This window comes from Vitis vinifera, chromosome 2 (genome assembly GCF_030704535.1).
Source record: "Vitis vinifera cultivar Pinot Noir 40024 chromosome 2, ASM3070453v1".
NCBI lineage: Eukaryota > Viridiplantae > Streptophyta > Magnoliopsida > Vitales > Vitaceae > Vitis > Vitis vinifera.
Window position 1 is genome coordinate 18,760,343 of NC_081806.1, and position 15,660 is coordinate 18,776,002.

Sequence of the window (15,660 nt, forward strand, 5' to 3'; positions counted from 1 at the left end):
TAGCATCACAGAGATACAAGTTCCTCAAAATATTCAGGAAGCTTTCAAGTATCCTAAGTGGAAGGCGGCAGTCAATGAGGAAGTTCGGGCGCTGGAAAAGAATGGTACATGGGAAATTACTGACCTCCCAAGAGGTAAGAAACCAGTTGGGTGTAAGTGGATTTTCACAGTAAAGTACAAGGCAGATGGTAATGTGGACAGGTATAAGGCTCGGTTGGTCGCTAAAGGATTCACCCAATCCTATGGCATTGACTATCAAGAAACTTTTGCTCCAGTTGCCAAGCTCAATACTGTTCGTGTACTTTTATCCTTGGCAGCTAATCTCGATTGGTCGCTTCACCAACTTGATGTGAAGAATGCCTTCCTCAATGGTGACTTAGAGGAAGAAGTTTACATGGACATTCCTGCTGGACTTGAGACGACATCAAATTTCAACAAGGTTTGCAGACTCCGAAAATCCTTGTATGGTCTCAAACAATCTCCCAGGGCCTGGTTTGAACGGTTCACTAAGGTAGTGAAAGGGTACGGATTCGTTCAATGTCAATCCGATCACACATTATTTGTGAAACACTTCCCAGAAGGGAAACTGACAATTATCATTGTATATGTGGACGACATAATTTTGACAGGTGATCATGAAGAGAAAATTGACTTACTTAAAAAATTACTGACAAAGGAATTTGAGATCAAGGATCTTGGAAATCTCAAGTACTTTCTCGGAATGGAGATTGCTAGGTCAAAGAAAGGTATAGCAGTCTCACAATGCAAATACGTTCTGGACTTATTGAATGAAATAGGAATGCTAAGATGCAAGCCGGCAGAAACACCTATGGATACAACTATCAAACCGGAAGAAAGTGATGGAAGTGCGCCAGTTGATAAAGGAAGATATCAATGTCTTGTGGGGAAACTCATCTATCTTTCTCATACAAGGCCAGACATCGGCTTCTCCGTTAGTGTGGTAAGTCAATTCATGAATAATCCAACCGAAAAACACATGATTGTTGTGATCAGAATATTGAGATACCTCAAGATGACACCGGGAAAGGGTCTCTTCTTTCAAAGAACAACAAAGAAAGAGATTGAGATTTTTTCAGATGCCAATTGGGCAGGTTCAGTGACTGATCGGAGATCAACTTCAGGCTATTGTTCATTTGTCTGGGGGAACTTGGTTACATGGTGAAGCAAGAAACAGTCAGTGGTAGCCCGTAGCAGTGCTGAGGCAGAATTTCGTGCTATGGCACAAGGTATCTGCGAGGGAATCTGGTTGAACAGGCTGTTAGAAGAATTACGGGTTCCATTGAAGCATCCCATGGTGTTATACTGCGACAATCAAGCTGCCATCAGTATCGCTAAGAATCCAGTTCATCATGATCGAACTAAGCACGTGGAGATAGATCGACACTTTATCAAGGAAAAGATTGAAGAAGGAGTTTTCAAAGTCAGCTACACTCCGACAAACTGTCAAACGGCTGACATTCTCACAAAAGTTCTTGCTCGAGTTAACTTCGAAGATCTGACAGAAAAACTTGGAATGATCAACATTTACAACGCGGCTTGAGGGGGAGTGTTGGAAATCAAGCCAGCATCCTCTGTTTACTTCCCTAATTAGTGTAATGTACAACCTTTATTATAATTGATTTAGGAGTAATTCTAGCAAGGTAGTTTATTCACTTTCCATGTAAGAGTAGTTTATTCACTTCCCATGTAAGAGTTTATTCACTTTCCATGTAAGGGAAATTCCATTCCGGAATTGTCTCATATCTGTAGGCTATTTATTTATGTTTTCATTCATTATAAAGGGTGGGATCACAGAATGAATTGAGGTGTTCCTCCATAGTTTGTCTTCAAATTCTTCATATAGAAAGAAAAGGTATATGTGAAAAGGTCTTGGAAAATTTGAGGAAAAAATAATTGAAAATTTTGAGAAAAAAAATATCAAAAAAAAAAGAAAGAAAAGTAGAAGAGAAATGAGAAATAAATTTAAGTCAATAAATTATTTTTATATATTTCTTTAAACTTATTTTATTTATTTTATTTGAAAAAACATATTTTTAATTAATATTAGTAACATTTTACTTTCTTTTTCCTAATAAAATCAAACATGAAAAAACCATTATATTAGGTTATGTTTGGTTCTTAAAAAACATGAATAAAAGAAAATAAAAAACAAAAGGGGAAGAAAAGAAAAAGACAAGGAAAGAAATCCTAATATAAAATCACAAATTTTATATAAAGTTAAAAAATAACAAATATAAAATAAAATAAATAATAATAGAAATAAATTAATAAAGTAAATAAAAATAAAAAATTGAGGTGAGAAGCAGAAGTGGTGGGAGGTTTATTTTGAATGGTTCATCATAAACTTGTCAGGTAAGCCGATTTTGAACGTTCGAAGCCAATTCAAAGACTAGTTGATTCAAAGGGTCAAAGCGGAATGGTGATTGGTTGTTTCACTAATCAATTTCCCACCTCTTATTTTCCCACGAAAATGTCTAGAAAGGAAAATAGGGGGGGAAATTAGAAGGAAATAAAATATGAAAGAAAAAAAAAATTTATAGTCAATAAATCATTTTTATATGTTACTTCGAAATTCATTTAATTTATTTTAACTCATCTATATAAAAATAAAATAATTTAAAAATATATAAGTTTTGAATTAGTTTTAATTATATTTGATTTTCTTTTCCATTTTTTTTTATAATAAAACCAAATATTAGAAAATCATATTCCTTTTAAGGTTATATTTGGTTTTCGAAAAAAATTTTATATACCGCTTCAAACTCATTTAACTTATTTTAATTCTTCAATATAAAGATTATATAACTTGAAAATACATGAATTTCTAATTAATTTTAACTATATTTTATTTTGTTTCATATTTTCTATAATACAACCAAATAAGAGAAAATAATTTTCTTTAATATATTTTTTCTTTTCTTAATAATTTTCGGAACCAAATATAATATACATTTTTTTTTTCTTTCGTTAATACTATCCCTAATTATACCGTTTGAAAGAGAGGTAATTAAAGAATGAAAAAAAGATAGTTAGGTTTCAACTACAAGGGGGAGCATTAAGCTAAGATACATTAAGTTAAGATTTGTCACGACTTCTCATAAGCCAGAAGTTTAATAATAAAAACCCTAAAAATATTATTTTTTGTAAAGGGTATAATTTAACTTATACAAAAAGTTATTTCTTATTTAATTAAAGTTGTATAATATTAATATTATCTTTTAAAAATTATAAGTTTGACTTTAGATTAGTTCTCAATGTATTTACCCATTTGCCCTTCCTTAACATATAATAAATTTAAAACAATATTATTTTTTGAGTTTTTTTTTTTGTTATTTAAAAAAAAAAAAACTACATGAGTCAAATTCGGGTTAAATAGATGATAAGAATGACATATATTTTTCAATCTTCCCTTGGGAAAAAGACTAATTCCAAAATTTGAAAATTCCACTTCTTAATAATATTTCCTTCGTCTTGAGCTCAATGACAAATTTCTCAAGAAGACACTATACTTTCTATTATTGCCAAGTGTTCAAAGCTTCAAAACCCTTCATAAACGACCTCCCATTAAGGCAATTGTGCTCATCCATCTGAAATTTACACTCTTAGGCCTTGTTTGCCTACTTAGTTTTTTAGAACATTTTTTTTTGTTCTCTATAACAAAAAAAAAAAACACATTTATTTAGGAATATTTTTTTAGAATAATTTTTTGATCGTTTTTTAGTTGTTTTCTATTATTTTCACTTGTTTTATAAGGTTATTTTAATAAATAATTATACAAATATGTAGAATGATTAAATATAAAACATCATATATAAACATTATTTTTAAAAAATATTTTAAGTTTCCAAACATACTTTTTTTCTACAAAAATTAGAGAATAGTTTTCAAAAATTGTTCTAAAAAACTATTTTTCAGAATTGTTTTAAAAAATAATTACCAAATAAACCCTAATAGTAACCAAAAAAACTTTTTTCATTTTCTATTTTTAAAAATAGAAAACAAGGTATTTTCTATTTTTTTTCGTTTTCATTTGCTTTCACTTATTTTTAGAGGATTATTTTAAAAAATAATTATACAAACATAAAGAATGATTAAAAACAAAACACTAAATATAATAAAATATTTTAAAAACAGATTAAAATTATTTTAAGTTCCAAACAAACTTTTATTCTACAAAAATAGGGTGCAAAAATATTGGTTTGGTCAGGTTTTTTTTTCTATCTCCCAAGGTTGATTCCATTTTCATTTTCATATGCTCGTTCTGAGATTGTTACCTGGGGAGAGTATGTCAGAGGGGTTTCTGCTAATCTGGGAAGGGTTTGTCGGGTTTCTGGGGAACGAATCGATGAAGTGAAAGACGATCAACTGAAAACTAACTGAAGAATCAATAGGGCAACCTCATTGAACTCAGGTGAACTTGTTCTACAGAACTATTTTCTGAGAAACCAAACAGAATAGAAACTTCAAAGAGTTCCCAGACACAAAAGAGATTCAAGAAGACTAAGAATTGAAGCAGCATAGGAACCAGAACAAATGATCCTAGATATCGGTTTCGTTGAACAGTAAAGGACTTTGAGAATGTGCCCACAAATGATCATTTAAGAAAAACTCAGTTAATAGTCCGATTTCCAACAAAGAATCACAGACTTAACTTCTTCCAGCCTCTGTAGACTTAAAACCTTCATCTAAATTTAGAGCAAATGAACCAAACCAATGCTTAAAACACGCAAATCAAACCAACTATCATGATTGGAAATGAAGGGTTGTGACTTGTGAGCTAATGTGTTCATAATTGAAGTTCCATAATGCAAATGGTTTGATACATCTGAGTAATGTATACATTCCACATATTATTTCCTAAAATCAACTACTATCTAATATTTTTCAGGTTCTTAAAAAAGTACTAAAAGAGACACTGATGCAATTTTCTACTCATGTTTGATTCTAAGTTTTCGATCATCACACCTATCTATCAAGACTCTAAAAATAGGGATGATAAATATGTATTAGCTACATACCTATAAGCATTCGAAGAAGAGAAATAACCTAATCAGATACAAAGCCACAATCACACCTGCTAGGTGTCCATGGAGCCCTCTTCCAAATCATACTTTTTCGGTATGCCCATCCTGTATTAGCACTTTTTGCTGTAGTAATGGAATTGTTGTTTCATGTTAATCCACTAGAGGTACGACGTTCTCATTATTTTCACCATTAAGGTCAGGGAGATTGGAACTCACTGAGAATTTAAGCCATTTCTTTCTCTCAGCACATTTCAGACAAGGCTGCACCAGAAGTCCAATGATCACAACAGTAAGACTCACTACCACAACTTTGAGTGAAGAAAGAGCCACCGTGATACAGATCAATATGGTTGGAGGAATACACATAAGAATAGATCCAATTGTCCCAAGAGGTATCTTGTATGGGCGAGAAGCAACTGGGTATTTAATCCTCAATCGAACAAATGCTATGAACTCCAAAATCATTCCAAAACAATACAAGAAGTTTTCTGCAGCTATCGTCTCTTGAAAGCTCATCCATGAAAGCAAAAGCGCTCCAGAGGCTGACAATAGAATTCCAACGAGTGGGGTGCCATAGCGCGACCTTTTGGCAAAGACACTGGGAAGCATTCCCCGCTCTGCCATCCCCAAAAGTTGGAAGGAATCACTGCTCATTTCAGCTATAAACATCCCCAGATTCGACGCTGCAGCAGCCCCTGTAATCCACCAACTCAACCAGACCCCCCCTATCATTTTGGCAACATTTGAGAAATGCCCATCAGTCCAAGCCTCACGATTAAGAGAAAGAGCACCAGTGCCAATTAATAGAGGGAAGAAATAGCTGCGGACGACCAAGATCAGGGCACAAAACAGTGCTATTGGAAGAGTCTTTTTTGGGTTGTCCACCTCCCCTGCAATAGTACTGATTGAATCCCAGTAGTTCAGGTTCCAAAAGAGTTTGGTCAAATACAGTCTCCAATCCACATCCTTTTCTACCACCAACCATCTGGAGGGCTTCAACTTTGGAATCGAAAGAAGTCCCATAATTACAAATGGAAGGATTGAAAACAAACCCAGCACAATAGCAGCCCTACCCACAATGGTTAAACCCCTGTAGTTCATGTAAGTGAGAACTACAATCAAAGCTAAAACCACTGCAATTTTTGGTAAGCCACTACTTAAAGCAGGGACAGTGGAACACAAATAGTCCAGAAACAGAACTGGGTATAGAGCATTGTCAATAACACCACTAAACCATTTCATCCAGCCTAGCTGAAACCCCCAATAAGGCCCCAAAGCAGACGACACCCAAACCACATACCCACCATTTTCAGGGAACATGGTGCCCATTTCAGCTGTGATTAACGCTTCAGGAATGCTCCATATGAAGGGAAAGATCAAAAACCCGAGTAGGGCTAGAAGAGGGCCAGCAGCTTTCACAACGTCCTCAGTGCCAAATGGCCCCCCTGAAACCTCATAGAAGATGAGGAAAACAAGTGGTAAGACTGAAACTTTCTTGAAGTTATCTACTCCAAGAGGAGCTACTTCATCAACATCCACACCCACAGATTCCACACCTTTGCATTCCCCCATTGCAGGAGCCTCTTCCCTTGACGTCTGCACTCAAATTCAAGTTCTCAAGATAATATGCATCGGGTTTTAATTAACTTTTGTAAACCAAAAACAGAAACAATAACAAAACTGATTCCTACCCTTTATCATGAAATTGCCAATCCGAACAAAGAATGAGGAATATTCCTACGAAATTGATCGTACAAACCAAAGAAAACACATGGCAATAGACTCCTCCCTCAATTTCAAGCTCATAATTACCACAAGGTTTAGACCAACTTTGATAAATCAAAGTGTAAAGAAAAAATCAAAGACAAAATTGTTTTCATTCCCTTGTCATGTAATTGTGAACCCCAACAAGGAATGAGTAGTACTGATAAAACCATAAACTAGGTACCTCAGCAAACATGAAATTGATCATACAAACAAGAGAAAACACATTGCAATCTGACTCCTGCCCCAATTTCTGAACTCAATTTCAAGCATTCAACATAATGACCACTGGGTTTAGACACACTTTGAAAAACTGAAGACAAAATTGATTCCCGTTCCTTATCATACTCTTGACAATTCAAACAATGACTAAGCAGTACTGATAAAAAAACAAACACAAGATTCCACACATCAACACTAGAAAAACCCACAAAACTGATTCCTGCACCTCATTCAAACCATGAATTAGCACTTGGGTATCTCAGAGAACATGAAATTCATTCCAAAAACCTAAGAAAGTCCATTGAAATAAACTCTTCCTTCAATTCTGCACTCAACATTAAGTCTTCAGCGAAATAAACATCAAGTTTTGACTCATTCCCACAATCCAAAAACAAAAACAAAGCCAAAACTGAAAATCCCACCCCTTATCCAAACAATGAATGAGCAATATTACCGAAAAACATGAACTGGGTTACGACAGAAAACAAAAAATCCATCACACAAGCCAGAGAGAAACAGGTCAAAAACAAAAGGGAAATGAAAGGGCCAACGGCAAATTGCAGAAAGATCTGAAAAATTCATTGAGAATGCCCGGAATAAGAGGTGAAATCCCTCATGGGTAATGGCATACACGCTTTCCACCACCGACATTGGAGACTCAAACCTTGAGGTGGGGTTGTGAAGAGAGAAGCAACGGTCATCAGTTATGCTTTAAACTTTCCAAATTGGGAAAATTATGGCCGAAGTCTTTTCAAAAATAGTTTTTGAAAACTGTGCTCCCTTTGCATGGAAAACCTCGGTCTGTGTTTTTAAACATATTTTTCTCTATTTTATTTTTATTTCAGAGAACAAAAAACTCTTTTTTAAGGAAATATTTGTCGATCTAAGCCTATATTTTTAGCCCAAATTTGAATAAAAAAAATTATCAAAAAGGATAAAATAATATTCAAATTTATAAATTAACCATTCTCATGTAAGTGTAATTAATTTGAAAATGTATTAGAAGTATAAATAATTATTGAGAATGTCAGACTTAGGGGGTTGCCAAATGTCTCACATAAAAATACAAAGAATTTAACACTACAAGAAAAGAGGGATATACTTGAAATTTTGGTAGCGTCAAAGATAGTTGGATTATTTAAAGAAAAATAATTTCTCTTTATTTTTTCCTAGAGGTTTCTTCTTCTTTTCTTATTTAAAAATTTATTGAGAAAAAATGGTATATAAGTTGGATTCAAATATCGAAAAGTAAATATTTTCATCTCTACTTAGAGGAGAAATTAGAAGTAAATAATTTCATCTTATATTTTTCCTTCTTTTATTTTCTTCTTCTCCATCTCTTATATGGGCAAGTGTTATTAGAAATTAGGTTTTTGTATGTGTAAAATTTTTTTATAAAATTTTAAACCATTTTTATTACTTCTTGGATTGTTTGGTTGCCAAGAAAGGGAAGGAAAATATAATAATTTAAGTTTGATTTACATATAAATTGTTGGAAGTGGATGGGAATGATATCTTGTGATGTTAATACTCAACGGGAATTTAGTAATACGTTGCAACCGACAATAGGTGAACCCCAATTTGTTTTAACATTAGAAGGATCTAAATCAACTTCAAATAATCTAATATAATATATTGAGTGGGGTTTATAGAGGTAAATTCATGAGAAAAAAGGATTTTCTGATAATGGACTCAATAATGAGTCTAACTATTTAAGTCTTATTATATTTGGACCACATTTTCCCCATAAGAAAATTCCAGACATATTGGGAAATATAAGGGAGAGGTTCGTAGGGTCCGTTTGGACCAATTATGTTTTTCAAAATTTTCAGGATTATTTCTGAAGAATACTTTAGTCCAAATGATTTTTATATAATATTAAACTCCTTAAGAAATTTAACCTATAAAATTAATCCCATCTGGACATTGATGGCTTAGTATGAAAATTCCAAAGATATGGGTAAGAAAACATAGTGGTTCAACTAAAACTAAAACAGCTTTGACCTAGTTAGGTTTCTTCAAGTTTTGGGATACTTTGGCTAATTATTGTAATCCTTAATTATTTTTAGAAGTTATTAGAATAAAAAAGGAAACTGTAAAGTCTAATTTCATGCAATTCCAAATTTGTTTTCATAGGAAAATAATTATAGAAACTATTTTTAGCAAGGTATGCTGAGATAGTTTTCATGTTTGAAAGTTTTGATATTATTAGTTTTTTTTTTAGGTTTATAAATTATTTCTAAAATCTTCTAGACTAATGATATATTATATCTAGAAAGTTCCATAATTTTTGGAACTTGTTTGATTGGTGAGAAAAATCAAGAAAATGAGGAGCATTGCAACATACTCAGTTTTAGGCAATGTTGGAATTGTTTGAGTAGAGGCTTAATTGATTATCTTTTGATAACTATTTGACTCAAAAGTTAATTTCTAAGGTTTCTAGACCCATCAACAAACTTTTTAGCTCAAGTTTCACTTGAATTGGACTTCATTTGTCTATCCTTTCATTTTTAGGAAAATTACATATTTCAATTAGAGCATTGTCCAACTAAGGAGTTAATATAATTTAGAATCATAGTTCCCTTTTCATGGAATTTTTAGTTCTAAGTCCACTTAAATTTTCTTTTGTTAGGGAGGATTCAGACTTTGTAGAGCCATCATATTGCAAGTTTTGTTGTAGTTTTTATTGCAAGAATTTTTATGAGTAGTTATGATATGCATGATTTTACTAAGTTTTTTTTTGTAAAATAAATATATCTTACATGTGTTATATGTATCACTTATTTAATTTCTCCGAAGGCATGAAATATACGTGGGATTCTTATTTGGTCAAAATGCACATGATTTATGTTGAGTTGCAAAAATGATTTTACCTTACTTTTAAGAAATTATTTATTACTATGCATATGTTTATAAACATTAACATTATATAACTTGTTATGATATGATAAATTGTTGGAGTTTTTGGACATTAATATTGATACACATGATAACATGTAAACCCATGAGTTGTTTCATGCATTTTTGTTCTAAGACTTCACACCACTTATATAGCAAGGGGGAGGCCTTAAGATGGAATTGTGGCTTCTCAAGACAAGTTAGGGGGAAGAGCCCAAAGTGGTAGAGTATGCTTTATTATGCCCCTAATGGGATAACCTAGAGATGAGATTTTTCTTATTGTGATTTGGGGTAGTGAGACATCAAAGATCATGTTGATGTGGGGGTCCATATGTAGTATGCTTTTGTACAATCGATTGATTGACCATAGGTAGGTCCACCTATAATTGCATGTTTTATATTCATAATATTCTTTAAATGTTATTATGATTACTTTATACTAGTTTCTAATTACCAAAGTTATTATAAATATGTTTTAGAACTGTCTTTAATATAAATTGACCATCCTAACACTTATCTATCGTAACTATTCAATGGACCTTGTGTTCACCTCATAAAATTTATTTTTTCTTCAAGTGAGGACTCTTGTATTCCTATTGAGGAGATAAAATCGACTTCAAGAGACATCTAGCTTTAGTTCTTTCCTTGTTAAACTGGGTGGACATCTAGTCTATTTCATTATGTATTTTAGTTCAATTTAGTTATTCTCAATCATGTGGCTAATCTTATAGATCTTATTTTACTATAGTTGTATCTAATTGTTATTTTATTAATGTTATCCAATTATGTTTCATTCTTTCCTTCATATATTTATTAGGATGGTAATTCTACTCTACATTATAATCTAGAGTGAGCTCACTATCTTCTAGTAGCCCCTATTAGGGTGGGTCGGCCACATGTATGATTTTATATTTTGTTTTTATCTTATTTTATTTTACAAACTCATGGTTTTGTGGGTAGTGGAAAAATTAATAAAATCATCTTGGACTAGTTTTGGTTCGAGAAAGTTTGATATTAATTGGTCCAAGTTTTGAGCCCTAGATTGTTTTTAAAATTACTCGATTAGTTAACAAATCCAACTTATTAAGTTTCGTTTGATTTGTAGTCCTTTATCCTAAAGAAAAAATTCAAAAAACAGTACATGCGTAAATAAAAGCTAATACATGTATAACAACGGATGACACATACTTACATGAATTTATTCATATTCAATTTCCAATTGGTTTTCCTAAACTATTTCGAATTTTCCTACTTAAACAAACAAACTTTGATTTAAATAAGATTTAATGCATTGAATTCTTTTATGAGTTTATTAATTTTTAAAAATGATTTAGAGTGATTTGTCAAACACTTAATTTTATGACGAAGTGCTTCCAAGCATTAAAAAAGTACTTTTGAGCTCTATCAAAATTATTTTCAAACCGGTTTTGAACTTTTAAGATTGAATAATTGAATTTTATGTTTGAACAACATTAAAAAAATATTTTATTAAAATAAACATAATTATAATATTTTTGAAAACACTAATCATAATTTTGATTTTAGAAAATTTAATAGAAAATGCAAGTAAAAGAAAAAATGCCAAGGAAAATGAAAAATAGACTTAAGTTAATAAATTATTTTTTTATATGTTTCTTAAAAAAAAAATTCTTAAAAAATAATTTTAAAATGTATAAGTTTCCATTTTTTAATTATATTTAATTTTAATTTAATCCTAAAAAATTATAAATAAAAATAAAATATATTTAAATCATTATTATAATAATAATAAAATCAATTTAACATTCCAATGAATAAAATAAACGTACTAAAAAATCAATTCAGCCACAATGATTTTAATAAAAAATATTCACAAACCCTTATTCTTGAGCATAAAAAAAATTCAAAAATATTTTTAAAATTTAAAATATATAAAACCAAAAAAAAAAAATTGAAGATTATAAAGACACCAGTAGATAGCAACCGCACACACCTTATCAGTTGGAGTCGGGACTCCGGCAGCGTCGTTTTGAGTAGCGCGCGGTGGACTCTGCATTGCACCGACGTCGTTTTGAGAAGCAGATGGTGGACCGTCGACCGAAACGAAGTCGTCTTGAGTGAATGTCTCGGCTGGCCGATCTAAACCGACATCTCAAGAGAGAAGGAAGAAATGACTGGATTTATGCAGGAGACAGACAACGTAGACTGAGAAGTTAGCTATCGGACAAACTCCTTTTTAATTTGGTTTTTTTTTTTTTATTCCTTATTTTTTATACCTCAAATTTATTGTTATTATTATAAATTATTATTCAAGTACAAGTGAGATGACGTACGAAACACTTACCTTCGCACATTATGGAGTTTGATAAGGGACGATAACGGGAATTTTTTTTTCAAAAAAAATATTTTAAAAAAACGGTTAGTTTAAAAAATAAATATAAAAATACCACATATTTAAAAGTAAAATTATCTTTTGAACAAATAAAATAAATTATATTTAAATTAAATTATATATAAATAAATATTTAAATAATCCATGAAATGTGACAAAACAAAACAATACTCAAACTAATATCAATAAATCCTCGATGAAATAGCAATTAATGTAAAAATAGCCGATTGTAAAGTAATAGTTATGCTTCTAATCCTCTAAGCTACCAACAAAAGGATAATACCATTTGATTTCTTAGCCAAAAAATTGTAATAAAATCCATTATGAAGGGATTTTACCACAAATCATGTTTTATATATATAATGTATATTGACTTAGTGTTTGGATATAAATTTAAAAAAAAAAAAAAAGTATTTTGATAGCATTTTGGTAACATATTATATAATTTTTTTTTCAAAAAATCATTTACTAAATGATTATTTATCAATTAGGTCAGCTAATTGTGTGTTTGATGGAGTTTTTCTTTGAAGTGCTTTTAATGAAAACATTTTCTCTTGAAGTATTTTAAGGTAAATCACCTATTAAATGTTTCTTTAGAAAACATTATAAGTGATTTTTTCAACTTTTTAAAAAGTATTTTAAAATTTCTTTTCATATGTCTAATTTTTCTTCAAAAACATTTTTTAGGTTAGAAGTATTGTTTGAAAACGTTTACCAAATGAAATTCTCCAAATTTTTAGAAGTGATTTTTAAAAATTAATCAAGCAACTAATTTTCGTAAATAAAAGAAATACAAAAAAAAACAAAAAATGAATGAGCAATATTACCGAAAAACATGAACTGGGTTACCACTTCATATTTTCTTTATTGGGCTATTTGGTCAAATGCTTGATGGAGATTCTTTAGAAATGGGAGGATTTCCAAGTCTTCTTTCCCCGTTAACACTTCATTTGAAATAATTTTATTGGGCTATTTCGTCAATACTTCATGAAAAGTCTTCAGAAAAGTCTTCTTTCCCTGTTAACACTTCATTTGAAATAATTTTATTGGGCTATTTCGTCGATACTTCATGAAAATTCTTTAGAAATTGGAGGATTTCCAAGTCTTCTTCTCCGTTAACACTTCATTTGAAATAATTTTATTGGGCTATTTCGTCGATACTTCATGAAAATTCTTTAGAAACGGGAGGATTTCCAAGTCTTCTTCCTCGTTAACACTTCATTCGAAATAATAATAATAATAATAAAATTAGAAAAAAAAAAAAGAAATAATTTTAAGTCAATAAATTATTTTTAAATGCTACTTCAAATTTATTTCACTTATTTTATTTATTTATGTGAAAATACATAATTTTTTAATTAATATTTATTTTATTTTATTTCATAATAAAATCAAACATGAGAAATGATTTTCTTAGTCTATATGTGTTCATGGAAAAATTAGGAGAAAAAAATAAGAAATTTGTTTCCTTTCTTTATTTGAAGAAAAAGATAAGGAATTCATTTTCTTTTATTTGGTTTAGAAGAAAGACAAAATCAATATAAAAAATAATTTAGGTACCAATCCATTGATTTATTTAAGAATGGATTGTCTAATATAAATTTAAATTTTAAAATTTAAAATTAATTCATTTAAATACTAAATTAAAATGGGATTTTTATATAATAAATTTATTCATTTTTTAATCATTTTGTACCAAGGATTAAGAATAGAGAGGTTGAAGATTTATTTGATTATGAAGATATTACAAAGTTGCAGATTTGATACTCTTTAAGGTAAGATTTTTTTTTTTTTTTTAATACATACAAACTATAAAATTATTAGTTAAGAAATTTTTTGTAAAAGAAGTTTAGAATTTTTGAAAAAGAAAAACTAATTCATTTTATTCTATTTTATGGAAATATAAAGTAGTAACTCAAAGTTTATTATGTTTAAAAAAAATTATTTTTAGAATACATTTAATAAAGAGTCTGTTTTGTTTTTTGTGTGATAAAAAAATTGCAAAAATGTTGATTATTTTTTACTTGTGAAGTAAGAATATTTTATTATTTTATACAATTATAAAGTTATAAGTGAAGATTTCTTTCTAATTTAGTTAAAGAATAATTGTTATTCATTTTATGTTATTTCATGGAAATATTAACGTATAACCAATGATGAAAATATCGGTAATCACGGATATATCGATACTTCGATTTTACGGATATATCGGAGATATATCGATGGATATTCTGGAAAAAAATATCGATAGACTTAAAATTGTTAAAAATTCATGAAAATGTAAGGAAAACCTCATAATAATATAATTAGAAGTGTAATAGACATTTTAAAGTTGTTTTATTGAAAAATTTGATATATATATATATATATATATATAATATAATTTGCAATATTGGATGTAATTATATCATGTCGATTTATAAGAAATGTTAATTTTATAATTGTTCTCATTATAAAGTCACATAAAATATTTCATTTTATTAAATATCAATAATTTGTACACATTAAATTCATTAAATAAACATATTTCATATTCAAAATATACTAGTTCATGTTAATTAAATTAATTAAATAATTTAGCATGTTAATTAAATTAATTAAATAATTTAGCTAAGTTAACTAGTTTAATTTAATTCTAAATGTGAAAATAAATCACAAATAATCATCTAAAATAAGCATATCAATTTATAATTAAATAATCAAATTAACCTAAGTTAATTCAATAAAAATATAAAAATTAATTACAATTGAATGTAAAAATAGCATTAAATAATTCATATTGCAAACATACTAATTAATTGAAAATACATGAATTAATTACAATTGCAAACAAAATTAATTACAATTTAAAACAAATATACCTTAAAATGATTAAATAATTGAGCAACCTTAATAAAATTTGGAGTAATGAGAGCAAATAAAGAATGAAAGCAAAAATAGATGAAATTTGGGTTATTTATAGAATACATTTGGGCCAAAATAGCCGTTGGAACATTAATTTACCGTTGAAAATCAATTTTGGCCGTTGGATAAAAAATTGGGAGCAATCTGGCTGTTGGATCGTCATATTACCATTCAAATCACATTGCATGAAGGAGGGGAAATATCACCAAAAAATCAGCGATATATCTCCGATATATCATCGATATTTTGCCACCATAGGCGATTTTTTCAAAAAATCTCCGATATATCTCTCCGAACCGATATATCGCCGATATTTTGGCGATATTTACGGAAATATCTCCCCTCCGAGTTTTCTTCACGAAATATCGTGTCGACCCCTCCCGATACACGATATATCGATATATCGCCGATATTTTCCTCCTTGCGTATAACTCAAAAGATTATGTTAAAAAAAAT

The 15,660-nt window shown here is 29.8% G+C and overlaps 1 protein-coding gene across 1 annotated transcript; it reads right to left on the reverse strand.

The window, feature by feature from the left end:
• Positions 1–4,836: 4,836 nt before the first annotated feature.
• Positions 4,837–12,148, reverse strand: LOC100258009 (probable polyamine transporter At1g31830). The gene is made up of 2 exons (XM_010667098.3): positions 11,902–12,148; positions 4,837–6,641 (listed from the first exon to the last, which is right to left on the reverse strand). The coding sequence occupies exons 1-2, from the start codon at positions 11,962–11,964 to the stop codon at positions 5,196–5,198; spliced, it is 1,509 nt and encodes a 502-aa protein (XP_010665400.1). The 5' UTR covers positions 11,965–12,148; the 3' UTR covers positions 4,837–5,195.
• Between the last annotated feature and the right edge of the window lie 3,512 nt (positions 12,149–15,660).

What these genes read in the sequence shown, in the direction of transcription:
- LOC100258009 (XM_010667098.3), bottom strand. Translation starts at nt 11,964, where the DNA reads ATGCAGAGTCCACCGCGCGCTACTCAAAACGACGCTGCCGGAGTCCCG. An exon ending in TCCCGACTCCAACTGATAAG is followed by an intron (nt 6,642 to 11,901) that starts GTGTGTGCGGTT and finishes ATTTGAGTGCAG; the next exon opens with ACGTCAAGGGAAGAGGCTCC.